Source organism: Lacerta agilis, chromosome 18 (genome assembly GCF_009819535.1).
Source record: "Lacerta agilis isolate rLacAgi1 chromosome 18, rLacAgi1.pri, whole genome shotgun sequence".
Taxonomy (NCBI): domain Eukaryota; kingdom Metazoa; phylum Chordata; class Lepidosauria; order Squamata; family Lacertidae; genus Lacerta; species Lacerta agilis.
In genome coordinates this window covers 5,810,926-5,837,717 of record NC_046329.1, presented here as the reverse complement: position 1 = coordinate 5,837,717, position 26,792 = coordinate 5,810,926, and the positions used below count along the sequence as shown (strand labels likewise).

The window sequence follows — 26,792 nt, the reverse complement described above, 5'->3', positions numbered from 1 at the left end:
GAACACATTCTTTTTTTGGGTGGGGGGAAGAGTTCATTTTGATGTTTTATTTTTCTAGGCACAAAAACAGCAAACGTAGAAATTAAAAAATGACAAGGGGGGGGGGGGCCTCATATCCTCTTGCCAACGAAATCAGAGGATGTTAATGGAAGCATTCAGAGTTCCCGGAGGTTAGGTGTCATGCCACACAGAATAAGCCTTTAAAGGTAAAGGTACCCCTGACTGTTAGGTCCAGTCACGGATGACTGGGGTTGCAGCGCTCATCTCACTTTACTGGCCGAGGGAGCCGGCGTTTGTCTGCAGACAGCTTACGGGTCATGTGGCCAGCATGATGACTAAGCCGCTCCTGGCAAACCAGAGCAGTGCACGGAAATGCCGTTTACCTTCCCGCTGGAGTGGTACCTATTTATCTACTTGCACTTTGACGTGCTTTCGAACTGCTAGGTGGGCAGGAGCAGGGACCGAGCAACGGGAGCTCACCCCGTCATTGCGGGGATTCGAACTGCCAACCTTCTGATCGGCAAGCCCTAGGCTCAGTGGTTTAACCCACAGCGCCACCCGCGCCCCTTTTCTAAGGCTTTAGAAACCTTTATATTCAGGGTTATCTTTTGTGCCCTGTTTCCATACATTTTTTTCATGCCATTTCATGGGCTTTCCATCATCATGGTATGTTACCAGTTCTTGCACTGGCAATTTTTGAGAATCACCATCCCATATAAGAAGTGAGAGGTCATTTGTACAGCAGGTTTTCTTTTCTGCTTTTTGCCAAAATCGTTTTTATCGTTTTTACAAATTTTAACGAATCAACCACAAAGTAAAACAAATTGAATACAATTCCCCCCCCCCCAAAAATGGCTTCCATCACTCCATCCTCGATGTTTCCATATTTTCCTGATTATTTTCATAATTTGGTCATGGTTTTCTCAATTGTTTCTAATTCCCGTTCCATTCCCTAAACTGACCTTACATTACAATATTTGTTTTGTTATTTCTAACTTCTTATCCATTTCCCCAATTCCTGAACATGCACTCTTTTAATGTTTCCGATATATTTTTGTACAGCAGTTTTTAAGGTACACGCAGGTCCCTGTTCGCTGTGCAAAGGTTTACTAATCTGGGCACGATGAATTTGTACCCAAACCTCACTTAACATACTGGAAAATTCAGATTTCCAAGCATGGATCTTTTAAAAATTCCTTGATTGCCTTTTGCTAGTTGGCTGGGGGGGGGGGGCAGGAAGTGACCAGAGAGCATTTCCCCGCTCGGTTCCCCCAGTTCTTTTTGGAGTCAAAAGTCTGTGGTCAGGAACGCAATAGAAATTTGCCCATAGGTATCAATGAGAGTCATCGACTGGTAATGTGAATGCTTGCCAATCGAAGCATTTCCAGGGAATGCATTCTGTTCAGTAAGTTGGACCTGTATGTACCAGAGACCTGACACCTACAAAAAAAGTGGGAACTACTACCACGAATGTAAAAATAAATAAATTCTCATGCCCCATATCCCTGCCAGCAAAGCAGTGTCATTGCTGAAGACATAGGGCAACTGTTATCAGTCTGTGATGCCACATACATGAAATTTTAGTGTTCCTCTACCCCCCCCCTCCGAGACTTAAAACCCACCCATCAGCACCGCCTAGGAGACTCACATTGTTAGAAAGTTACTCTCACAAGCAATCCACCAGGTACCTCTTAGGACAGGCATCCCCAAACTTCGGCCCTCCAGCTGTTTTGGGACTACAATTCCCATCATCCCTGACCACTGGTCCTGTTAGCTAGGGATGATGGCAGTTGTAGTCCCAAAACAGCTGGCCATGCCTGTCTTAGGAGAAACCACAGCCATTGTCCTGTGTGGCCTACGCCCAGCAGGGGGGACGGGATTGCCCAAGCAAAACACATCTATGGCCGAAATGAAGTTCCAAATTGCCTCTCTTATTTTAGTGACCGAGCCCCAGACCCGTCCCTTGGAAAACTCAGGCAAGCCTTTCAAGTGAAATCCACCCCAGTTTGCCGGCTTCATTGGGTTCAGAAGCGTGTAGCTCTGCTCTTTTGGAGTCTTGACTTATTTATCATCATCAGGGCAGCTTTTGGGGTCGTAGGCTTGCTGTACCTTCAGCATGTTATATCCCTGCAGGTTCCACTGGCCGAAATGTTGGAACTCCTCCTTAGGGCCTTCGTCGTCGCATCCCTTTGGGTCGTAGGCCTGTTGGATTTTGAGGATGTTCCAGCCTTCCATTTCTGGTTTGCCAGAAGGCTGGGCCTCCTCTCTGCAGATGGGGGAGTCTTCGTCGCACCCTTTTGGGTCGTAGGCCTGTTGCAGTTTCAGTATGTTCAACTCCCTCACCTCCATTTGAGGAGGTGGGGCCACCACGACTTCTTCTTTCTCCCTGCCAGAAGGCGATTCACCGTCGGAAAACTTTGGCTTGTAAGCTTGCAGCATTTTCAGGATCTTCCAGTCCTTTCCTTCCTCTTGGCCAGAAGGCGGGACGTCCTCCTCTTTCCTAGAATGAGTTTTGTCATTCTGCACCTCGTCATTGTCGGGTGTTCGGAACACCTTCTCCTCCTTTCCCGTATAGGATTCATCATCGCAGCCTTTGGGGTCGTAAGTCGCCTGGATTTTCAGGATGTCCTCCACCGGTTTGCCAGAAGGTTGGACAACCTCCTCCTTCCTGGAAGATGTTTCCTCTTCACAACTTTTTGGGTCGTAAGCCTGCTGGATTTTGAGGATGTTCCGTCTGTCCATCTCCCCCTTGCCAGAAGGTTGAACCTCTTCCTTATTTGTAGAAGCTTCCTCGTCACAAGCTTTTGGGTCATAGGCTTGTTGAATTTTCAGTATATTCCGCTCTTTTTCCTCCTCTTGGCTGGGAGGTGGGACTTCCATCTCCTCCTTCCTGCCGGAAGATGATTCGTCATCAGAAAATTTTGGCATATTAACTTTCAGGATTTTAAATATATCCCAGTCCTTTGCCTGCTCTTTCCCCGAAGGTGGGGTCTCTTCCCTAGAAGGAGTCTTGTCGTTCTCCTGTGTTCCAGAAGTTCGGAACACCTTCTCCTCCTTACCTGTATAGGATGCATCATCGCAGCCTTTGGGGTCGTAGGTCTCCTGGATTTTCAGGATGTCCTCCACCGGTTTGCCAGAAGGTTGGACCACTTCCTCCTCCCCCTTACTGGAAGGTGCTTCCTCATTGCAGCCTTTTGGGTCGTAAGTCTGCTGCAGTTTCAGAATGCTGCACCCCTCGGTCTCCCTCTTGCTAGAAGGTTGAACCTCCTCTTCCTTATTCATAGACGCTTCCTCGTTGCAACCTTTGGGGTCGTAGGCCTGTTGAATTTTCAGTATATTCCGCTCTTTGTCCTCCTCTTGGCTGGGAGGTGAGACATCCTCCTCCATCTCTTCCCATCTGTCATCAGCAAATTTGGGTGTGTAAGCTTGCAAGATTTTCAGTATATTCCACTCCTTTGCCTCCTTTTTGCCAGAAGGTGGGATCTCCTCTTTCCTAGAAGGAGGTTCGTCATGCTCCACTTCCTGTGTTCCAGAGGTCCGGAACACCTTCTCCTCCTTACCCGTATAGGATTCATCATCGCAGCCTTTGGGGTCGTAGGTCTCCTGGATTTTCAGGATGTCCTCCACTACTTCGCCAGAAAGTTGGACTGCTTCCTCCCCCTTACTGGAAGGTGTATCCTCATCGCAGTCTTTTGGGTCGTAAGTCTGCTGGAGTTTGAGAATGCTCCACCCTTCCATCTCACACTTGTCAGATGGTTGAACCTCCTCTTCCTTATTCATAGAAGCTTCCTCATCACAACCTTTTGGGTCATAGGCCTGTTGAATTTTCAGTATATTCCGCTCTTTGTCCTCCTCTTGGCTAGTAGGTGTGACATCCTCCTCCATCTCTTCCCATCTATCATCAGCAAATTTTGGTGTGTAAGCTTGCAGGATTTTCAGTATATTCCACTCCTTTGCCTCCTTTTTGCCAGAAGGTGGGGTCTCCTCTTTCCTAGAAGGAGGTTCGTCATGCTCCACTTCCTGTGTTCCAGAGGTCCGGAACACCTTCTCCTCCTTGCCCGTATAGGATTCATCGTCACAACCTTTGGGGTCGTAGGCCGCCTGGATTTTCAGGATGTCCTCCACCGGTTTGCTAGAAAGTTGGGCCACTTCCTCCTTGCTGGAAGGTTCTTCCTCTTCACAACCTTTTGGGTCGTAAGCCTGCTGGATTTTGAGGATGTTCCGGCACTCCATCTCCCACTTGTGAGAAGGTTGAACCTCCTCTTCCTTATTTGTAGAAGCTTCCTCATCGCAACCTTTCGGGTCGTAAGCCTGCTGTATTTTGAGGATGCTTCTTCTCTCCATCTCCCGCTTGTGAGGAGGTTGGACCTCCTTTTCCTTATTTGTAGAAGCTTCCGCATCGCAACCTTTTGGGTCGTAGACCTGTTGGAGTTCCAGTGAGTTCTGCTTCTCTGTCTTCTGCTTGCCAGAAGGTTGGACCTCCTCTTTCTTATTTGAAGAAACTTCTTCATCACCGCCTTTTTGATCATATGACTTTTGGCTTTTCAATGAGCTCCGCTCCATCTCTTGACTGTGCAGAGATTGGACCTCCTCTTCCTTATTTGAAGAAACTTCCTCATCACCGCCTTTTTGCTCGTATGACTTTTGGCTTTTCAATGAGCTCCGCTCCAACTCCTGGTTGTGAGAAGGTTGAACCTCCTCTTCCTTATTTGAAGAAACTTCCTCATCACCACCTTTTGGCTCGTATGACATTTGGCTTTTCAATGAGTTCCACTCCAGCTCTTGACTGTGCAAAGATTGGACCTCCTCTTCCTTATTTGAAGAAACTTCTTCATCACCACCTTTTTGATCATATGACTTTTGGCTTTTCAATGAGTTCCGCTCCATCTCTTGACTGTGCAAAGATTGGACCTCCTCTTCCTTATTTGAAGAAACTTCTTCATCACCACCTTTTGGCTCGTATGACACTTGGCTTTTCAATGAGCTCCGCTCCTGCTCTTGACTGTGCAAAGATTGGACCTCCTCTTCCTTATTTGAAGAAACCTCCTCATCACCACCTTTTGGCTCGTATGACTTTTGGCTTTTCAATGAGCTCCGCTCCAACTCCTGATTCTGAGAAGATTGGACCTCCTCTTCCTTATTTGAAGAAACTTCCTCATCACCACCTTTTGGCTCGTATGACTTTTGGCTTTTCAACGAGTTCCGCTCCAGCTCTTGACTGTGCAAAGATTGGACCTCCTCTTCCTTACTTGAAGAAGTTTCCCCTTCACCACCTGTTTGATCGTATGACTTTCGGCTTTTCAATGAGTTCCGCTCCAACTCCTGATTCTGAGAAGGTTGGACCTCCGCCTCTTCTTTCTCCGTGGAAAGAGGAGCATCCTTCACCACCTCTTTCTCCTCCGTGTCTGGGTTAGGCAGGTGGTCCTTCATCCACAAGAGAGATTCGGGACTTTGCAAAGCATACTCCATCAGTTCATCCATGGAGCCCTGGGCTTCAGCCATGATCGCAAAGCTCTTGTTCAAGACATTGTCAGCCAAATCTTCAAAACTGTGGGCCGAGGCAAAATCACAGTGGAGCTCTTTAATGTGCCGGCTGGTTTGGGACAGCTTGTTCCGGAGCTCTTCTGGGAGGTCTTTCAGGCTGGCCACAAGGTTCTCGTATGTGCCCTGGAGGTTATGGGTCAGGCTTCGGGACTTTGCCAATGTCTTGGCTTCTATCTGTCAGAATAGAAAGAAGACTTGTTCAGATTTATAGTCCACAAGGACCTGAAGCCGCCGCAAAACCAAATAGAATTCATTCCCCCCCTCTTTTAACCCTGAGCTCGAAGCACCTGCTTAACAGGTGTGACATGCTCATGGAAGCACCTTGGAGAGAGTCTCCACCAAGGGAGATTATTCAAGAATGTCTCTCTTGGCACTTCTGCTGTTTCAGCCCGAAAATGAGGGCCCTGAAAGATGTGTATATCCTGTTCTCACAGTGGTCAAGCAGAGATGCCTCTGGGAAGCCCCCAAGAAGAATCTGAAAGCATCTGCCCTCCTTTACAAATCCCATCAACCAACTGGAATTTGGAGGTAGACTGCCTCTGAACATGAAAGGTCCATTATTTCCTGTGGATGACGGCTACTACTACTAGACTTTGCTTTTCCCTTTTTGAACTGTGCCAATTAATTTTTATTAGTTTTCAAAAAAATCAACAATTTAACAACAAATTAATTCAAATTTAACCTAGATTTAGAATTTAACTCCCCCTTAAAGATCCTCCTTTTTTGCTCACAGTAAAAAAATAAATAAATCCTTAATTTCTAATACATTTCAATCCATTCCTATTTCCATCGACGGTACATGTTCAGTTCATGTTTAGACATTTACCCGGCTATTGTACCAATTAATCAAATAGAATTAAAATCTTACTGTATCGATCCCCATGAATTGTAATTTTAAATCGTGCTTCCTCCAGTAACAACTTAAATTATCCTGTTTTTGCGTTCACGACATCCTAGTTAACCATACTCGAGTTTTACACACCTGATAAACATCCAGGAAAATGATTCTGTTTTACCTTGTTACCCAATTCCCCTTTTCACAAAACAGATCCATTTCCCCCAGGCTTGATATACTCCCCTCTCATTATTCCCTCTTGGTTACGCAGTTCTCTAACCCAAGCAAACCTAATCTCTCACATTTGCCGCTCCAGGTAAAGGGACCCCTGACCGTTAGGTCCAGTCGCGGACGACTCTGGGGTTGCGGCGCTCATCTCGCTTTACTGGCCGAGGGAGCCGGCGTACAGCTTCCGGGTCGTATGGCCAGCATGACTAAACCTGCTTCTGGCGAACCAGAACAGTGCACGGAAATGCCGTTTACCTTCCTGCCAGAGCGGTACCTATTTATCTACTTGCACTTTGACATGCTTTCAACTGCTAGGTTGGGAGGAGCAGGGACCGAGCAACGGGAGCTCACCCCGTCATTGCAGGGATTCGAACCGCCAACCTTCGGATCAGCAAGCCCAAGAGGCTCGGTGGTTTAGAACACAGCGCCACCCGCGTCCCTATTTGCCGCTTTAACCCCCCCTTTAACTCTACCCCATACCAAATACTTCCCCAAATCTTTATTCTATAGTACTGACTACATAAATTTCAGAGCTGCCTTCCTCCTCTTTCTCTAAATACTTTGAGTGCTCAAAACCCTCCATATCAACATCCCAGGAGTCCCCAAATCTCTTTAAGCAGCAAACCAGGGCTTCTTCATGATGCCTCCAGCCTCAGGCTGTGTTGGGAGGGATGACAAAGGAGGAGGCAGAAGCAGCTTCGTGTGTGTCCTTTTCTGTTTTGCTTCAGGTGGCAAGCAGCCTAGGACCAGCCCTGGAGCAGCTTATACAGGTGAAACTCGAAAAATTAGAATATCGTGGAAAGGTTCATTTCTTTCAGTAATTCAACTTAAAAGGTGAAACTAAGATATGAGATAGACTCGTGACACGCAAAGCGAGATATGTCAAGCCTTTATTTGTTATAATTGTGATGATTATGGCGTACAGCTGATGAGAACCCCAAATTAACAATCTCAACCTTGGGGTTCTCATCAGCTGTACGCCATAATCATTACAATTATGACAAGCAAAGGCTATTGGCCCGCATTTTTATTTCTATTTGTAGCACAATACAATTTACAATATTATACTTGTAGAAATTGTTCTCTGGTCTTCGACTGTATTAAAGGTATTTGATTTGATTTGATTTGAAGAAACAAAGGCTTGATATATCTCGCTTTGCATGTCATGAGTCTATCTCATATACTAAACTCCAGTAGCTAATGAAAACAATTGCTTACCTAAATGGACTTTTCCACGATATTCTAGTTTTTCGAGTTTCACCTGCAATAAAAGAAAACAGCCTGCCCGCTAAGGTCTTCCTCCTTCCTCTGGAGACCTGGAGAAGGAGGCTGATAGTCCTTGATTGATTTTTCTGGTCCAATCCAAAGGGTCTAGAAGCCCTGCAGGACTGGAGGCAGAGATTGGGACCAAATCTGCAAAAGGAGCTGCCCGAACTGGCTAGAATTAACAATGCATTCTAATAAAATACAACCGTGGTCATAAAGGAGTAGGAGGCAAGTTGGTAGTGAATCACGGTTTCTCAGCTGCACCATGGTTATTGCGAGAACTGCACAGAGAACGTGCTTTTGTATCTGAAGAAGTGTGCATGCACAGAGAACGTGCTTTGGTATCTGAAGAAGTGTGCATGCACACGAAAGCTCATACCAGGAACAAACTCAGTTGGTCTCTAAGGTGCTACTGGAAAGAATTTTCGATTGTGCTTTTGTTTGATAACCCTGTGTTTCCCAAACTTCAAATTTAAGGGGGTTGCCCGCCCCCCCCCCCCCCCGAATTGAAATTGGAAGCACCGTTCTTACGCCAGAAAAGGTTGACAAGTTTAGGATAGAATCCTTGGCAGTGAGCATATCTCAGTAAGAGTCACCGCTTCCGGAAATGCCCCCCCCCCCGAGTTGGAAGTCGGGAACAGTGACTCGCACAGAGAAGCAGCGGTTCAGCTCCTCTGTGGGTGGGTGCTTTGGGCTCGTGGGAGATTAAGAATGCGCTTCCGCAACACAACAATGTGCCAAGGAGCGTGGTTTCGGTAATGGGGACTTCAGCAGATAATGGAATCGTAGAGTTGGAAAGGGACCATGAAGGTTCTCCAGTGGCAAACCGTTGTAACAACACGGTGGATCAGAATTTGGAGAAGAGGGTACCTCGGAGGTAGGGCTGTCCTCCTCATCTGCCTCATCGCGCAGCCGTAGGGTGATCTCGTCCTCCTCATCGCAACCTGGTGCCGTTAATGTTATGTTAGACACATCTCTGTAGCTGCGGTCCTTGGGTCTCTCCACCTTCTTGCGGGGACAGGGGGGTGCGGGCGGCATCTCAACTTTCACCGGGATGATGATCGGTGCAGGAGCCATCTCAACCTTCACCGGGATAATTATTGGTGGGGGCGGTACCTCAACGTTCACCGGGATGACGATTGCCGGGGGTGGCAGCTCAACTATTTCTGGGGTGCAGATTGGAATGGACGGCATCTCCAGCTGCTGTGGGAGGCTGACCTCTGTGGGCGTCACCTCAACCTGCGGGTGGCTGATTTCCTCACACTCTACGACGGTGCTGTGAGCACGAGGCGGCCCGATTTCCTCGCACTCTATCGTGGTGCTCTCAGCAGGAGGCCCCCCGATTTCCTCGCACTCGATCGTGGTGCTGTGAGCTTCAGACACCCCGATTTCCTCGCACTCAATCGTGGTGCTGTGGTCGCAAGGCTCCCCAGGTCCTCCTCTCCCGACCATGGCACTCTGAACACAAGGCACCCCAATGTCCAGGGTGTTGAGATCTTCGTTCCCCCTGGCAGAATCCCGCCGCGGGCTCGCGCTCCACTCCACGCAGACCATGCTCATCCGTTCGTTGGACGGACCAATCTCCAGCTCTCCTCTGTGCTGCACCTGATCAATCTGGAAATGCCCATGGGGTGGGGGAAAAGAAGAGGATAGCGCAATGAGTTTGGTGGGCACACCTGTGTGCTGCAGGAGCTCTCCAGGGTACCAAATAATTGGGCTTGTTTCTTCTGACCTGACTGCCCTGTACGAGTGAGAAATGTTAGGTGTTGTTGCTGTTCTTATATGATTTCAGCCGTGGTGGCTTGTGGCTATTGGGTCTGTTTGGGCAGGAAACCCAAAAGGAGGTGGTAAGGTTAAGGTAAAGGGACCCCTGACCATTAGGTCCAGTCGTATCCGACCCTTGGGTTGCGGCACTCACCTCGCATTACTGGCCGAGGGAGCCAGCATACAGCTTCCGTGTCATGTGGCCAACATGACTAAGCCGTTTCTGACGAACCAGAGCAGCGCACGGAAACGCCGTTTACCTTCCCGCCGGAGCGGTACCTATTTATCTACTTGCACTTTGACGTGCTTTTGAACTGCTAGGTGGGCAGGAGAAGGGACCGAGCAACGGGAGCTCACCCCGTCGCGGGGATTCGAACCGCCGACCTTCTGATCGGCAAGCCCTAGGCTCTGTGGTTTAACCCACAGTGCCACCCGTGTCCCAAAGGATGTGGAGCCAGAGCCAATTATGCTCGGCGCCAGCCAACCCTAGTTTTGTCATCTTCCACCTCCTTGCCAAGTTGAATGAGGGCAACACTCGGACCAAGGACGAAGAAGCTTGACAATCGGTGCCACCCCCTGGGCTGGTTTTAAGTAAGAAGACTTGCTTGTGGAGGCAGGCTGAGGTTGGTAGGGCAGTGGGCCAGCCACCGCTGCATTTCTTTGTAAACCCTCCCTGCTTATATTTTTGGAAAGATGGGGTGTAGCGAGCCCATGAACAAAGCTCAAATGGGGTTTGGTGTAGGGCCTTCAAACCGCCCTTTAATTCCATTGATTTCAGGAATATCCCTGGGAGCTTGTAGAATCACTTTCTGTCTCCGATGGTTTTCCAAGAAAGGTCGGAGACTGGCTGGGGATGTTTGAGGACATGGTAATTTTCCATGGCTAATTCTTCTCATTTTCAACCTTGGCTGCCTCCCAGTACATTTCTGAGCGCAATTCAAAGTGTTAGTAAAAGGTAAAGGTAAAGGGACCCCTGACCATCAGGTCCAGTCGTGTCCGACTCTGGGGTTGCGGCACTCATCTCGCTCTATAGGCTGAGGGAGCCGGCGTTTGTCCGCAGACAGCTTCCGGGTCATGTGGCCAGCATGACAAAGCCGCTTCTGGCGAACCAGAGCAGCGCACAGAAATGCCGTTTACCTTCCCGCCGGAGCGGTCCCTATTTATCTACTTGCACTTTGACGTGCTTTCAAACTGCTAGGTGGGCAGGAGCTGGGACCGAGCAACGGGAGCTCACCCCGTGGCAGGGATTCGAACTGCCAACCTTCTGATCAGCAAGCCCTAGGCTCTGTGGTTTAACCCACAGCGCCACCTGGGTCTTACTGTGTTTTAATTTGTTGGAAGCTTCCCAGAGTGGCTGGGGCGGGAGCATATCCTTAGTTTTTATTCTTTCCCTCTCTGCCTTTACTCACTACTCACTGGCTGCTGTGATGGTTATGTGTGTCAAGAGTTCACCGGGACCCTAACTCAGAGATTGAAATTACGGAGACCCCCCAACATGGTGGGAGCTGGACCTTGAGCTCCTGTTAACAACCTCTGAACAAGGCATCCCCCCCCCACACCATAGCTGTCAAGTTTCGGATTTGAAAATAAGGGATCAGCAGTCTCCCCTATCCCGGGGACAGTCACATGTCAGTGGTGGGCGGAGCCAGAAGCAAAAGTGGGCGGAGCAGCAATGTAAACTCCAAGCGGGCTCGGGCTCGGAGCGGAGCAAAGAGGAGGGCAGCCAGCAAAGAGGAGGGCAGCCATGTGCTCCGTGCGATGGAGCCCCATCGTCTTCTTGTCCGATCCCATCAAAACAGGACAGGAAGCAGCAGCTGCTCAAAGGCAGCCAGGCTCCGCCCGCCAGCTAACCCTATTGGCCGGCTGAGGGGCTCGGCAGCAACGGATAGGGGCCGATGCAGGGGGAGGAATACACCCCCCTGTAAGCACGGGAAACGGCTCCCACTTGCTTTGAGGGCTGAGGCTTTTCTCTCCAAGTAGGCGAGGTCTTCCCACCCAGTCCCTGGCCAGCAGGGGAGGAGCTGCTTCCATTAAAAACGGGAAATTTAAGGGAAATAAAAAATAAGGGAGAGCAGCGGGAAACTGCTTGAAATAAGGGAGAATCCCGGGGAAAACGGGATACTTGACAGCACTGCCACACACCCCTCCAATGGACAAAAAATCCAAAGGCACATTGATCTTGCAAGGGGAGGGGGGTGGATTGTTAAATCGGGATGGGAGCTGAAGAGAAGAGTTGGGCATACCACGTCCAACGTCTCGTGTAGCTGACTGATGCTCGCTTGGGTATTGCGTCTCGTGAAACGCAGCTTGCTCAGTGCCATCATGTAGGCCCTTTGGCGGAGTTTGTTGGACAGGTCGTTGATCCGCAAAAGGCAGGCTTGCATCCGGTGGTCTATGGACGTGTCTTCTATCTCCTCGACGGCTTTCTTCAGATTTCCTGCACCGAGTTGGGAGAGCGGCGAGAGGTTTGGGGGGGAAAGCGGAGAGAGATTGAGGAACCAGAGCGCACACCTGACCACTCCCCTTCGCCAATCTGCACATTGCTTTGGAAAACCCACAAATTTATTCGTGTCCTGCCTTTCTTGGAAGGGCCCAAGTTTTTGAACGGAAGGGGTAAGTTAGGCAAAGACTCCTTAAAGCATGGGTAGGCAAACTAAGGCCTGGGGGCCGGATGTGGCGCAATTGCCCAGTTCTAAATCCGGCCTGTGGATGGTCCAGGAATCCGTGTTTTTACATGAGTTGTTGTTGTTGTTCAGTTGTGTCAGACTCTTCGTGACCCCATGGACCAGAGCACGCCAGGCACGCCTATCCTTCACTGCCTCTCGCAGTTTGGCCAAACTCATGTTAGTAGCTTCGAGAACACTGTCCAACCATCTCATCCTCTGACGCCCCCTTCTCCTTGTGCCCTCCATCTTTCCCAACATCAGGGAGTACATGAGTAGAATGTGTCTTTAATTTAAAATGCTTATCCATCCTTAAAGAAATCAGCCCCGAGTGCTCACTGGAAGGGACAGATCCTGAAGTTGAGGCTCCAGTACTTTGGCCACCTCACGAGAAGAGAAGACTCCCTGGAAAAGACTCTGATGTTGGGAAATATGGAGGGCACAAGGAGAAGGGGACGACAGAGGACGAGGTGGCTGGACAGTGTTCTCGAAGCGACTGGCATGAGTTTGGCCAAACTGCGAGAGGCAGTGAAGGATAGGCGTGCCTGGCGTGCTCTGGTCCATGGGGTCACGAAGAGTCGGACACGACTGAACAACAACAAACAACAACAAACAACAACAACAACAACAACAACAACAACAACATGTCCCTAGTCTTTTCTAGAGATGCTGAAAATTGAAGGACCAGCATGGATAGCTGGCTCGGGTGAATATCTGATTTTTCCTCCCTTTTTGGTCTTCATCTATGGGCTACTACTAAAATGAGGCTGCATTTTAAGCTATATTTTAAGACGTATTTTAATTAACTCCCCCCCCCCCCCCGCTTGCCAATTGCACTTCATTGTAATTAATATTTGGTGTTAGCCATCCTGAGCCTGGCCCTGGCCAGGGAGGGCAGGGTATAAATTTATTTATTTATTTATTTATTTATTTATTTGGTCCCCCCGGGAGGTGGTGGTCTCTCTTTCATTGGAGGTTTTAATACAAAGGTCGGACGGCCGTCAGTTCAGGGATTCTTTAGCTGTGATTCCTGCCTTGCAGGAGTTTGGGCTAGACCAGGGGTCAGCAACCTTTTTCAGCCGTGGGTCGGTCCACCGTCCCTCAGACCTTGTGGTGGGCCAGACTATATTTTGGAGAGGGGGGGGGAATGAACGAATTCCTATACCCCACACAGGGCCGGTGCGTCCATTTAGGCGAACTAGGCAATTGCCTATGGCGCCAAAATGGAGGGGGTGCTGGCCAGGCTTGGATGGGACGGGCTAGCAGAAGCTTCTCCGCTGTAGCGGAGAGGCACCGCTTGCCCCCTACACCACCCCCCGGCTCCCGCTAAAGCAGGCTTTGGCGGGGAGGCGGGGGGCGCCAGAAGGTGGTCTCGCCTAGGGCGCAAGAAAGCCTAGCACCGGTCCTGACCCCACAAATAACCCAGAGATGCCTTTTAAATTAAAGCACACATTCTACTCATGTAAAAACACGCTGATTCTCGGACCGTCCGCCGGCCGGATTGAGGAGGCGATTGGGCCACATCTGGCCCACGGGACTTAGGTTGCCTACCCCTGGGCTAGATGACACCTCGGGGGGGGGGGTCCCTTCCAACCACGTATATGATTCTATGATTCGGCTGCCTTCTCTCCTGCTGCCACGCTTACACGCTTACCGATCTCCTCTTCGGTAAGAGGTAGGTAATGATCCATCAGCTCCTCCGACTTGTCCAGCAGCCTGTCGACGGTTCGCACAAAAAGCTGGCACACCCTGCAGGTCAGGACATTGTGCGGTTCACATTCTCTGTTGTCGTCCTCGTCGTCGTCGTCGTCGTCGTCGCCATCCCTTAATTCGCTAGCCAGGGCCCTCGCTTCCTCCTCTGCCGCCGTCAAGATATTTGCTCGGACTTCTCCCAAAACCTGAAGGTGAGAGACAGAGAGTGGAGCAATTCATGTGTTGTCAATGGATTACCGTATTTTTCTGTGTGTAAGACGCACCCATGTAGAAGGTGCCCCCTATTTTTGGTGACACTGATTTAAGAAAATGGGGGAAGATCTATCCGTGTATAAGATGCCCCCAAATTTTGGACATTAATTTTTTTTTTGGGGGGGGAGTAGTCTTATACATGGAAAAATACGGTAATAATAATAATAATAATTTCATTTCATTTCATTTCATTTCTATACTGCTTTATATTTTTAAGAAAAATCTCAAAGCAGTTTACAGAATATTGAAACATCGATTAACACCCCCCCCGAAGAAAGTCATATATGAGATAGACTCATGACATGCAAAGCGAGATATGCCAAGCCTTTGCTTGCTATAATTGTGATGATTATGGCGCACAGCTGATGAGAACCCCAAATTAACAATCTCAACTTGGGGGTTTTCATCAGCTGTGCGCCATAACCATCACAATTATAGCAAGCAAAGGCTTGACCTATCTCGCTTTGCATGTCACGAGTCTATCTCATATATTAAACTCCAGTAGCTAATGAAAACAATTGCTTACATAAATGGACTTTTCCACGATATTCTGATTTTTCGAGTTTCACCTGTATATATACAACCGGAGGGGATATAATCTATAACACATACAAATGTCTCATATCAGAAACTCCCCAGGGAGAAACGACTCTGCCCGTGTGGAGATGGAAACTTGGAGACAGCGTCACATGTTCTTCTGACCTGCCCCTTGTGCAAAGACCTGAGGAGCGAGATTATTACTCCCCTCCTACTTTCCGCCCCAGGTCGCTCATCAGCGGCCGAAATGTTTTACTTGTTAGCGGACCAGAACATCCAGACAACAGAGAAGGTCGCCAGATTCATTGAGAGGGCAATGAGACTAAGGGCCACAATTTGACAGACAACTCGAACGAGGCCACCACTTGAACGGCCTTTTAGCCTGGGGGTTTCATATGATTTATCAGTATATTTATATATTTGTGTACTTGACCGGTCTTTCTCCAGTATTTTTTATCTGTTTTATCTGTATTTTTAGTCGCAATGGCCTGTTGGCTACGTGAATAAAGTTTGATTCGATACAAATGTCTCAAAAGAGGCAATTACGATTCCAGAAGTGCAATGTTCAATGTGCAAAAAGTTCGTTGCGATAAGGTGCTCAAGTTTCGCTGTTACCGTTTCCTCATGGGACGGACTTCAAATATTCGAATATTCGTACATAGAAACTTAACAAGGCTGAAAAGCTTTGCCGACCAGGAACCGTTGAGGTTTGGGAGCATTTTAGCCTTCTTGAGTTTCTATCTACCGGGTTTTAAGATCACCCTCTCCATTTCGCACCCTCAAAACGAAAGACCTCAAAAGCAGTTCCTTGGGTTGTCCTACCCTGGGGGGGGGGGAGACACCGGAGGAGCCCTAGATTGATTTGGCTCCTCGGCGCAAGTAGCCGGCGGGGGTCAACGCACCGTCTCTATTGCGAAATTGGGTTCTTCCACCAGGTTGTTTCGGAACACCCCCTCCAGCGAAGGGGGAGGGGTAAGCGGGTGTCCACGCTCTTCGAGATCGGACTCCGAAAGAAACTCCGTTACTACTTCTGGGATGATGAAAGAAACTTCTGGAGATGGTTCGGTGTTCCACCCTTCGTCCACCCCCTCGACAAACTCCTCCTCCAGTTCCTCTTCTCTGCTCCTGCTCCTGGAAGGTGAGAGAGCTGCGGTGGGGGGAGGAATCTGGGGTTTAGTTGCCTGAGCACATGTGAGACTTAACTACTGAGCAATATTTTAATTTGTGTTACAGGTGGGTAGCCGTGTTGGTCTGCCATAGTCAAAACAAAATCGAAAATTCTTTCTAGTAGCACCTTAGAGACCAACTGAGTTTGTTCCTGGTATGAGCTTTCGTGCTAAGGTGCTACTAGAAATAATTTTCGATTTTATTTTAATTTGTGTGTGGCTGGATCCCACCCCCCACCCCACCCCAGACTATTTGGGGCGAAGACTGTGTGCTTTTCAATGTGTGGTGTGAGCATATCGTTACTGACGAAAGGCATTTGGAAAACAGAGAAAGGCAAGAAAACGTTTTGGAGGACTTGAGCATGGAATTTGGTAGCCAGGAGGCTTCCCACACTTGTTACATCCCGTGGGGATGTTAAGGATAGTAGCAAAGGATATACTGAATAAGTATTATCCGCTAGCGAGTGATATAGCAGAGCAGATTCCCCCCAATATAGCTGGAAGCTAGTTAGCAGATTCGTTTGAATCTCTTAAAGGTAAAGGTAAAGGGACCCCTGACCGTTAGGTCCAGTCGCGGACGACTCTGGGGTTGCGGCGCTCATCTCGCTTTATTGGCTGAGGGAGCCGGCGTATAGCTTCCGGGTCATGTGGCCAGCATGACTAAGCCACTTCTGGTGAACCAGAGCAGTGCACGGAAACGCCGTTTACCTTCCCGCTGGAACGGTGCCTATTTATCTACTTGCACTTTGATGTGCTTTCGAACTGCTGGGTTGGCAGGAGCAGGGACCGAGCAACGGGAGCTCACCCCGTCACGGGGATTCGAACCGCCAACCTTCTGTTCGGCAAGCCCTAGGCTCTGTGGTTTAACCCACAGCGCCACCCACGTCCCTCTTAGTTAATCTCTTAGTTAAGATTATTTCCGCGTGTCTCCTATAATCTCTCCTAAAAGAATAAAAACACAAGAGTGTTTTTGAGTAACGTTTACTCTAAGTTAACGATTTGATCCCTGAAAGGAATGCCATACTTACATAGTTACATAAAGAAACCGCGTGAGTTCATCTCATAGGGAGACTGAACTCATGCGCGGCTGTCTGAGAGTCAGCACATGACAAGATTACATTAAGACAGCGATGGCCAAACTCGGCCCTCCAGCTGTTTTGCGACTACAATTCCAATCATTCCTGACCACTGGTCCTGCTAGCTAGGGATCATGGGAGTTGTAGTCCTGAAACAGCTGGAGGGCCAAGTTTGGCCGTCAGTGCATTAAGACAACAGAATGGCTGCAGGAGATTGGCATGGCAGCAAAAGATAGAACAAGACAAACGGGAAGAGGGGAAACTGCAAGGCTGAGAAAATGGCTGTGTGATGTGGAGTCTTTGGTGGAGTCGGCCAGGGCCATGCCCATCTCCCAGGTCACATGCAGAGGGAGGATGCTGCAGACCAGCGGAACAGGATGTTCAAGGTAAAGGTAAAGGGACCCCTGACCATTAGGTCCAGTCGTGGATGGCTCTGGGGTTGCAGCGCTCATCTCGCTCTATAGGCCGAGGGAGCTGGCGTTTGTCCGCAGACAGCTTCCGGGTCATGTGGCCAGCATGACAAAGCCGCTTCTGGCGAACCAGAGCAGCGCACGGAAACGCCGTTTACCTTCCCGCCGGAGCGGTACCTATTTATCTACTTGCACTTTGACGTGCTTTCGAACTGCTAGGTTGGCAGGAGCTGGGACCGAGCAACGGGAGCTCACCCCGTGGCAGGGATTCGAACCGCTGACCTTCTGATCAGCAAGCCCTAGACTCTGTGGTTTGACCCACAGCGCCACCTGGGTCCCCTAATGTTACGCTGGCTGGATGTCCCCCTGCCTGTGCCCACACTAGGGAAATAAGGAATGTTGCGTTTTTGACTGTACCAATGGATTACATCCCAGAAATCCCAGGGGAAGACACCCTCCCAAGGGGCTTTTCCAGCATCAACAGGAGTTTAGTGCCCAGGTCAAAGGTAATAACAGCACTGCTTTATCCTGCCTTGGTTGGGCCACACATGGAGTCCTGCGTCCAGTTCTGGACCCGGGAATTGAGTTTCACGCACCCCGAATGGCACGGCCTATTACCTGAACATTTCAGGATTTGGGCCCTTGCCATTGGCCCTTGAGCTCTGAGTCGTGATTCGCAGCTTGGAAGTGTAGGCAGCCAATCACGTTGGGAGTGGGAGTGGCCCGGGCTTCCAGGAATGGGTATAAGCAGTTGTTTTGGCCATGTTTCCCAGTTACGTAGTTCAATAAAGGCTCTTGCTGTTGTCGCCGGGTCTTGCCTCGTGGGAACCCCACCTTCACTTCATGTCCCATAGGCATCTGGTTGGCTGTTAAGATGTTGCGGCAGCTGTGCTTTGGGCCCGATCCAGAAGATCCTGCCCATTACAGATTTGGCAACTCTGGAGAGCGACTGCCGCAGAGGATCATGAATTGGGGAGGCTCCCACCGACCCTACTGGCTCTCGCCTTGCATTTTGCCCCCCGTTCCCGTTACTCACACTGTTCCTCCAGGTCTTCTTGGTCCAGATTGAAGATGCTGGATTCCATATCCCTTAAGGACACCGAGTCTGAACCAAGGCTGTCAGTTTCTCTCTCACTAAGCTAACCAACACAAGCAACGGATCTGTTAGGAGGTGTCCACACGGTGCATTTCAAAGTGGTTTCGGGACTCTCTGCCCGACGTGGTTCCCAAGCCAAATACGAATAAATAGTTGTACTCTATGCCTAGCTATGGGACGTGGGTGGTGCTGTGGTCTAAACTACTGAGGGCTTGATGATCAGAAGGTCGGTGGTTCGAATCCCCGCGACGGGGTGAGCTCCCGTTGCTCGGTCCCTGCTCCTGCCAACCTAGCAGTTCGAAAGCACGTCAAAGTGCAAGTAGATAAATAGGTACCGCTCCGGCGGGAAGGTAAACGGCATTTCCGTGTGCTGCTCTGGTTCGCCAGAAGTGGCTTAGTCCTGCTGGCCACATGACCCGGAAGCTGTACGCCGGCTCCCTCGACCAGTAAAGTGAGATGAGCGCCACAACACCAGAACTGTTCGCGACTGGACTTAACTGTCAGGTGTCCTTTACCTTTAAAGTCACAAAGAAATGTTGTGTTGTGTTGTGTTGAGTAACCCATTTCTTTTGGAATTTCCCCCTCCTCTTGGCTAATAGGTTGGGATATAAACTTCCAAATAACACAAAACTTCAAGAGAAAAGAAAGGTAAAGGACTGGTTAAGTCCAGTCAAAGGTGACAATGGGGTTGTGGCGCTCATCTTGCTTTCAGGCCGAGGGAGCCGACGTTTGTCCGCAGACAGCTTTCTGGGTCATGTGGCTAGCAGGACTAAACTGCTTCTGGCGCAACGGGACACCGTGACGGAAACCAGAGCACACGGAAACGCCGTTTACTTTCCCGCCGGAGAGGTACCTGTTTATCTACTTGCACTGGTGTGCTTTCGAACTGCCAGGTTGGCAGGAGCTGGGACCAAGCAACGGGAGCTCACCCCGCCGCGGGGATTCGAACCACCGACCTTCCGATCGGCAAGCCCAAGAGGCTCGGTGGTTTAGACCACAGCGCCACACGCAACCCTGTTAACAAACGTAACTGTAACCTAACTTCATTAGGCCCAACTAAAGTCACAAAGAAACGCTGTTTCGTTTTGTTGAGCAACCTGTTTCTTTTGGGATTTCCCCCTCCTCTTGGCTAACATGTTGGGGATATAAACTTCCAAGTAACACAAAACTAAATTAACATGGGACCGGCGTTTCTACTGATTTTAATCCTCCTCTTCAATGTTGGTTCCCGTCCCCACAAATGTTTAAGTAACTGCTTTTATCAGTAACATTGTTGTTCCTTTTCATTGGGACTTGTCTACATGGCACTGGTGGGGCCACATTGACCAGCTGGTTCCCCCCCCCCAACACACACACATACAGGCAGGCAGGTGGCACAGCGCAGCCCCACTTGGCTCCAACGGGGCAGGCATTCCGGTGTTGTTGGCAGCTTGCCCACCCTGGCTCCCTGCAACCCACGCTATGCCACTGCCACTTGGAATATTCCATCAAACACCGCTCTAATGTTTTTAAGTGGGTTGTTTCCCGCTTTAAGGTCTAAAAATCAGATTTTTTTTATTTTAAAAGCGAAAATGATTCATTGATTCTTCTTGGGCATGGTCAATTCTACATCTGGGGCAAACTGCTTGCATGAGAGAGATGTGAAATACAGGGCAGGCAACCGAACACCACGTTGTTCTAAATTTAAGGCAGGAGTTCCCCACCCCCTTGTCATAAACCACTTGAAAAGAGCTGTTAATGTAAAAGCTGCTAAGTGGGGTCCCCCCTCCCCAGCTTGTTGCACCCCCAATTGTAATGCACCGTGCAATTTTTTAAATTGCTTCTTGTATTTTATTCCATTCCAGTCGTACCTTGGTTCTCGAACAGAATGCGTTCTGGGAATCGATTTCCGGAACCGTTTGAAAACCGAGACGTGGCTTCCGATTGGCTGCAGGAGCGTCCTGCAGCCAATCGGAAGCCGTGCTGGATGTTCGGCTTTCGAAAACCGGAACACTCATTTCCAGTTTTCGATCGTTCGGGAACCAAAACGTAAGAGTTCTGGGGCGTTCGACAGCAAAGGAACGACTGTACAATATGAATTCCATGTAACCCTATGGAATTCAAATTCCCGATGTTCTCCACAGGAGCACTGCGGGCCACAGAAATGAAACTCGTTGGTCACCCGTGGTCCATAGGCTGGTTTAGGAAGCCCTGATCAATGGCATGTGATGCTTAGCTGTGATAAAAGAAAACCACTTAGCCCCTCTGAGCATGGACAGAGTTCTTATCTGCCGTTGCATTTTTCTCTGCTGTGCCCCCAAAGTACCTGGTCTCTGTCTCGCACTGCCATCCGTTCGTTGTCATCCAGGGTGGGGTTTCCAAAGAGAGGATGAAAGGGAAATGAAATTATTATTTATTCATTAATAATAATAATAATAATAATAATAATAATAATAATAATAAATAATTTATTATTTGTACCCTGCCCATCTGGCTGGGTCTCCCCAGTCACTCTCGGCGGCTTCCAACAAATATTAAGACACATTAAAATATCACAGATTTTAAAACTTCCCTAAAATTTATTTATTAAATTCATGTCCAAAGATCGCAGGGCGGTTTACAGCCGCAGAAACGCAAAATGAAAACACAAAATTCCCCAACAAAAAAACCCCAAAGACTCGTCAACCTCCATCCCAAAAACACATTTAAAAAAGGACACAGATTGGTAGGCCGGGTGGAAGAGGAACGTTTTCACCAGGTACCTAAAGATACAGAGGGAAGGTGTTCTCAGACAAGCCTCCCTGGGAGAGCATTCCACAAACGGGGAGCCACCACAGAAAAAGGCCCACCTCCCTTTGAACGGATTCTGAGACATTACAGAACTCTTTCCCCCAGGAGGAAGTGATGGTCACTAACTTGGATGGCGTCCAAAGACGATTTGACAAATGAATGGAGCAAGGAGAGAGGGCTCTCAGTGGCTACCAGCCACAAGTGTGACTAGCCCAAGGCATAGCTGTCAAGTTTCGGATTTGAAAATAAGGGAACAGCAGTCTCCCCTATCCCGGGGACAGTCACATGTCAGTGGTGGGCGGAGCCAGAAGCAAAAGTGGGCGGAGCAGCAATGTAAACTCCAAGCGGGCTCGGAGCGGAGGAAAGAGGAGGGCAGCCAGCAGCAATGTAAACTCCAAGCAGCCTCGGGCTTAGAGCGGAGCAAAGAGGAGGGCAGCCAGCAAAGAGGAGGGCAGCCATATGCTCCGCACAATGGAGCCCCATCGTCTTCTTGTCTGATCCCATCAAAACAGGACAGGAAGCAGCAGCTGCTCAAAGGCAGCCAGGCTCCGCCTGCCAGCTAACCCTATTGGCCGGCTGAGGGGCTCGGCGGCAACGGACAGGGGCTGATGCAGGGGGGGGAATACACCCCCCCCGGTAAGAACGGGAAACGGCTCCCACTTGCTTTGAGGGCTGAGGCTTTTCTCTCCAAGTAGGCGAGGTCTTCCCACCCAGTCCCTGGCCAGCAGGGGAGGAGCTGCTTCCATTAAAAACGGGAAATTTAAGGGAAATAAAAAATAAGGGAGAGCAGCGGGAAACTGCTTAAAATAAGGGAGAATCCCGGGGGAAACGGGATACTTGACAGCACTGGCCCAAGGTCACCCAGCAGCTGCATGTGGAGGAGTGGAGACACGAACCCGGTTCACCAGATTACGAGTCTACCGCTCTTAACCACTACACCACACTACACCAGAGCAGCACACGGAAACGCCGTTTACCTTCCCGCCGGAGCGGTACCTATTTATATACTTGCACTTTGACGTGCTAGGTGGGCAGGAGCAGGGACCGAGCAACGGGAGCTCACCCCGTCATTGCGGGGATTCGAACCGCTGACCTTCTGATCGGCAAGCCCTAGGCTCTGTGGTTTAACCCACAGCACCACCCGCGTCCCACAGGCATTTGGTGGGAGAACAGGATGCTGAGCTAGCTAGATGGGCGACGGACCCCACCCAGATCTCTTCCACGAGACTCTGATTCTATGTTCTTATGAGCTACCATGGACCAATGTTCTGCCTCTGTATGTTCTTAGCACTGTAAGCAAAAGTCTGAAGAACGTAAGGACAGGCTGGCTGCACCCTGTTCTCGCAAGGGCCAGTGGGAAGCCCGTAAGGATGACCTGACATGTGCTTTTCAGGTATGGTACGAAGGCGACGCACCGAGGCGTGGATGTTGCACTGCTGGCGTCCTTCCGCTCCCGAAACGGCAATGCAAAAGAGGTCCCCGATCTCTCTCGCTTTCCTAACACTCACCCTTAGCCATGGTCTCCGGTCTCTGGCCTGGCAGGGTGGGCTAAAAAGAGCCCAGGGTTCATGGCAGCATCTTCCCTCGTTCCATGGGGTCTTGGGGCCCAGGATGCTCCCAGAATTCCATGCAGCTGTTGTCAAGCTGGGTGATGTCATAGATGGCTGGCATTGGCTCACTTGCTACAATGCCTCTACCGCCCAGCAACCCTAAGGAAGACCACCATTGCTTCAGAGAGCAGGTCTTAGAACCATAGAATCCTAGAGTTGGAAGAGACCCCAAGGGCCATCCAGTCCAACCCCCTGCCAAGCAGGAAACACCACCAAAGCATTCCTGACAGATGGCTGTCAAGCCTCCGCTGAAAGACCTCCAAAGAAGGAGACTCCACCACACTCCTTGGCAGCAAATTCCACTGTCCAACAGCTCTTACTGTCAGGAAGTTCTTCCTAAGGTTTAGGTGGAATCTTCTTTCTTGTAGCTTGAATCCATTGCCCCGTGTCCGCTTCTCTGGAGCAGCAGAAAACAACCTTTCTCCCTCCTCTATATGACATCCTTTGATATATTTGAACATGGCTATCATATCACCCCTTAACCTTCTCTTCTCCAGGCTAAACATACCCAGCTCCCTAAGCTGTTCCTCATAAGGCATCGTTTCCAGGCCTTGGACGATTTTGGTTGCCCTCCTCTGGACACGTTCCAGCTTGTCCGTATCCTTCTTGAACTGTGGTGCCCAGAACTGGACACAGTATTCCAGGTGAGGTCTGACCAGAGTGGAATACAGTGGTACTATTACTTCCCTTGATCTAGATGCTATACTCCTACTGGTGCAGCCCACAATTGCATTGGCTTTTTTAGCTGCTGCATCACACTGTTGACTCATGTCAAGTTTATGGTCTACCAAGGCTCCTAGATCCTTTTCACATGTACTGCTCTCAAGCCAGGTGTCGCCCATCCTGTATTTGTGATTTTCATATTTTTTTTGCCCAAGTGTAGTACTTTACATTTCTCCCTGTTAAAATTCATTGTTTGCTTTGGCCCAGTTCTCTGTTAAGGTCATTTTGAAGTGTGATCCTGTCCTCTGGGGTATTAGCCACCCCTCTCAATTTGGTGTCATCTGCAAACTTGATCAGGATGCCCTCAAGCCCATCATCCAAGTCATTGATAAAGATGTTGAATTAAGACTCAAGGCAGCTTACAGCTAACATTTCATTTTGTTCCATTTATCTGTTGTACATTACGTCTTCCCTTGCACGTTTTTTCTTTACGACAATCCTGCGAGGTAGGCAAGGCGGAGACGACGTCACTGGCTGAAAGTGACAGGTGTCAGTGTATATACAGTACGTGTGTGGTGATATCAAACAGTGGAGAAGCTTCCTGATGGAGAATAGGATGTCCCTGTTTTCATGGGAGAAATGTTGGAAGGTATGTTAGCGGAAATGAAGTGGACTCCCCAGGGTTTGTCCTGGGGTCCCAGATGACAAGACCCCCCCCCTTCGGTCTCACCAAAGGAAAGGAAAGCAAGATGTTTGGCACCAGCTTGGCTGCAGGAGTTTCCGGAAGGAGTCAGACAGGTGCCATGCCATCCAACAATCTTAGGGACTCCGCTCTGGATATTTGTTGAGTTTACTCCTGATCCTTCTCCCGAAGATGTCCCATAAGGCAGTGGAGGTTTGGGGTCAGAGTTTTCCTTCTCCTAGATGTGCTCCCTTCCTAGGTTGATGAGCCCCATCTGCCCGTTTGCTGTAAAAAAAGAAGTACCCCTGGGCGGTTAAGTCCAGTCCAAGGCGACTATGGGGTTGCGGCGCTCATCTTGCTTTCAGGCCGTGGGAGACGGCGTTTGTCCGCAGACAGCTTTCCGGGTCATGTGGCCAGCAGGACTAAACCGCTTCTGGTGCAACGGAAACACCGTGACGGAAACCAGAGCGCACGGAAACGCCGTTTACCTTCCCGCCGGAGCGGTACCTATTTATCTACTTGCACTTTGACGTGCTTTCGAACTGCTAGGTTGGCAGGAGCTGGGACAGAGCAACGGGAGCTCACTCCGTTGCGGGGATTCGAACCGCCGACTTTCCGATCGGCAATCCAAAGAGGCTCAGTGGTTTAGACCACAGCGCCACCCGCGTCTGTGAGTACACCTGTCTGCTGTGAGTACAGCGTGAATATAGCATGCTCTAGCATATGCCACTCTGTATATGTGTAAATAAACCATATATCATAAAGGCACCACAGTCTCTGAGAGCCAGTGTGGGGTAGTGGTTAAAAGCGGTGGACTCGTAATGCGGTGAACCGGGTTCGCGTCTCCACTCCTCCACATGCAGCTGCTGGATGGCCTTGGGATAGTCACACTTCTCTGAAGTCTCCACTCACCTCACAGAGTGTTTGTTGTGAAGGAGGAAGGGAAAGGAGAATGTTAGCCGCTTTGAGACTCCTTCGGGTACTGATAAAGCGGGATATCAAATCCAAACTCCTCTTCTTCTTCTTCTTCTTCTGCCTCATTTCCAAAGGAAGCATGAATCTTGGATAAGCACCAGGAACCCATGAAATCTTGGAGATTGTGGTGGTGTGTGACGATACATAACCCCTGCCTGATTCAGCAAGCTTGGCTCCTGTTCTTAGGGTGATGCATGATTGTCTCTGTGCAAAAGATCTCACCTTTCTACAGAATCTGTTCTAGGGGTTCCTGAATGGGGTGAGATTCTGGCACACACGTGTAACCCTATTGGGCAGAAAAACAACAACAACCCCACATACAGAAATTTTGCATGTTAGGCGAAAGCCACGCTGGAATGCTGATGAGTTTACATGAGGGACCCTTTTCTCTTAAAATGGTGCAGAAATGTGAAGTTGATATTGCAGGAGGTTTCAGCTACCAGAGGCTGCCAGCTGAGTTTGGCCTGGACACCATCTTCTTCTCCTTTATAAACACACACAAACAATTTTTAAATTCATTTTTTCTGTTTTACAATTTACAATACTCATTTAAACATTCTTAAACTATCAATGACTTCCCTTCTTCTCTTTCCATGGTTCATTCTGCATATCATAAATCCCTGCATATTTTACACAAACTAAAGCATTCAGTATTCCATTATTACATCCGTCAGAACTTATTTACACAGTTGAATTTATCTTAATGCTGCCAGTGTTTTCAAGTGTACACATTTTTCCCCTTCCCATATAATAAACGTTTTCCAATCTTCTCTAAACATATGTCCTTCTTGTCCTCTTATTCTATAAGTCTGCAAGCTGCGCATATTCCGTCAGTTTAAGTTGCCACTCTTCTTTGGTTTTTTCCCTCGCTCATTTTCCATTTTTGGGCTAACGAAACACGGGTCGCAGTAGTGGCATTTTTGACACCTGGGAATTTCCCTCTGGATTATCCCCAACAAAAAGGACTCTGTGTTTTGTTTTGTTTTGGAAAAGTACTTTAAAACATTCCCCCCCCCCAATTCATTATGGCCTGGTGTAACGAATCGGATCTAAGTTAAGGGATTTTCAGAAACCCACGGTGTTTTATGAGTTAATGGGTACCCCAGTTTGAGTGGCAGGTATCCCATGGGAGGTGGGACATTCTGCTCTTTAAAAAGGAGGGAGCAGCCGTTAGAGAGAGGTGTGGTGACTGGAAGAAGGAGGGCGTGGGGCCAGGGTAGTGGTGGGTAGGTTAGGATAGGTTAGGATAGCTTGAAGATGTGTATGTTGTTGTTGTTCAGTCGTGTCCGACTCTTCGTGACCCCATGGACCAGAGCACGCCAGGCACGCCTATCCTTCACTGCCTCCCGCAGTTTGGTCAAACTCATGTTAGTAGCTTCGAGAACACTGTCCAACCATCTCATCCTCTTCTCCTTGTGCCCGCCATCTTTCCCAACATCAGGGTCTTTTCCAGGGAGTCTTCTCTTCTCATGAGGTGGCCAAAGTACTGGAGCCTCAACTTCAGGATCTGTCCTTCTAGTGAGCACTCAGGGCCGATTTCCTT

General features: G+C 49.2%; 1 protein-coding gene and 1 long non-coding RNA gene across 2 annotated transcripts; both read right to left on the bottom strand.

Moving 5' to 3' along the window:
• Window positions 1-1,910: 1,910 nt before the first annotated feature.
• Window positions 1,911-18,539, bottom strand: LOC117039708 (trichohyalin-like). Its single transcript, XM_033136888.1, has 6 exons — window positions 18,491-18,539; window positions 15,705-15,949; window positions 13,955-14,198; window positions 11,881-12,074; window positions 8,744-9,487; window positions 1,911-5,718 (listed from the first exon to the last, which is right to left on the bottom strand). Exons 1-6 carry the CDS (start codon window positions 18,537-18,539, stop codon window positions 2,062-2,064), a joined length of 5,133 nt encoding a protein of 1,710 aa, XP_032992779.1. The 3' UTR covers window positions 1,911-2,061.
• A 4-nt stretch (window positions 18,540-18,543) lies between these two features.
• On the bottom strand, window positions 18,544-23,008 carry LOC117039456. The gene is made up of 3 exons (XR_004425778.1): window positions 22,828-23,008; window positions 20,856-20,872; window positions 18,544-18,593 (listed from the first exon to the last, which is right to left on the bottom strand). It is a non-coding gene; the product is annotated as an uncharacterized LOC117039456 (long non-coding RNA).
• Window positions 23,009-26,792: the final 3,784 nt, after the last annotated feature.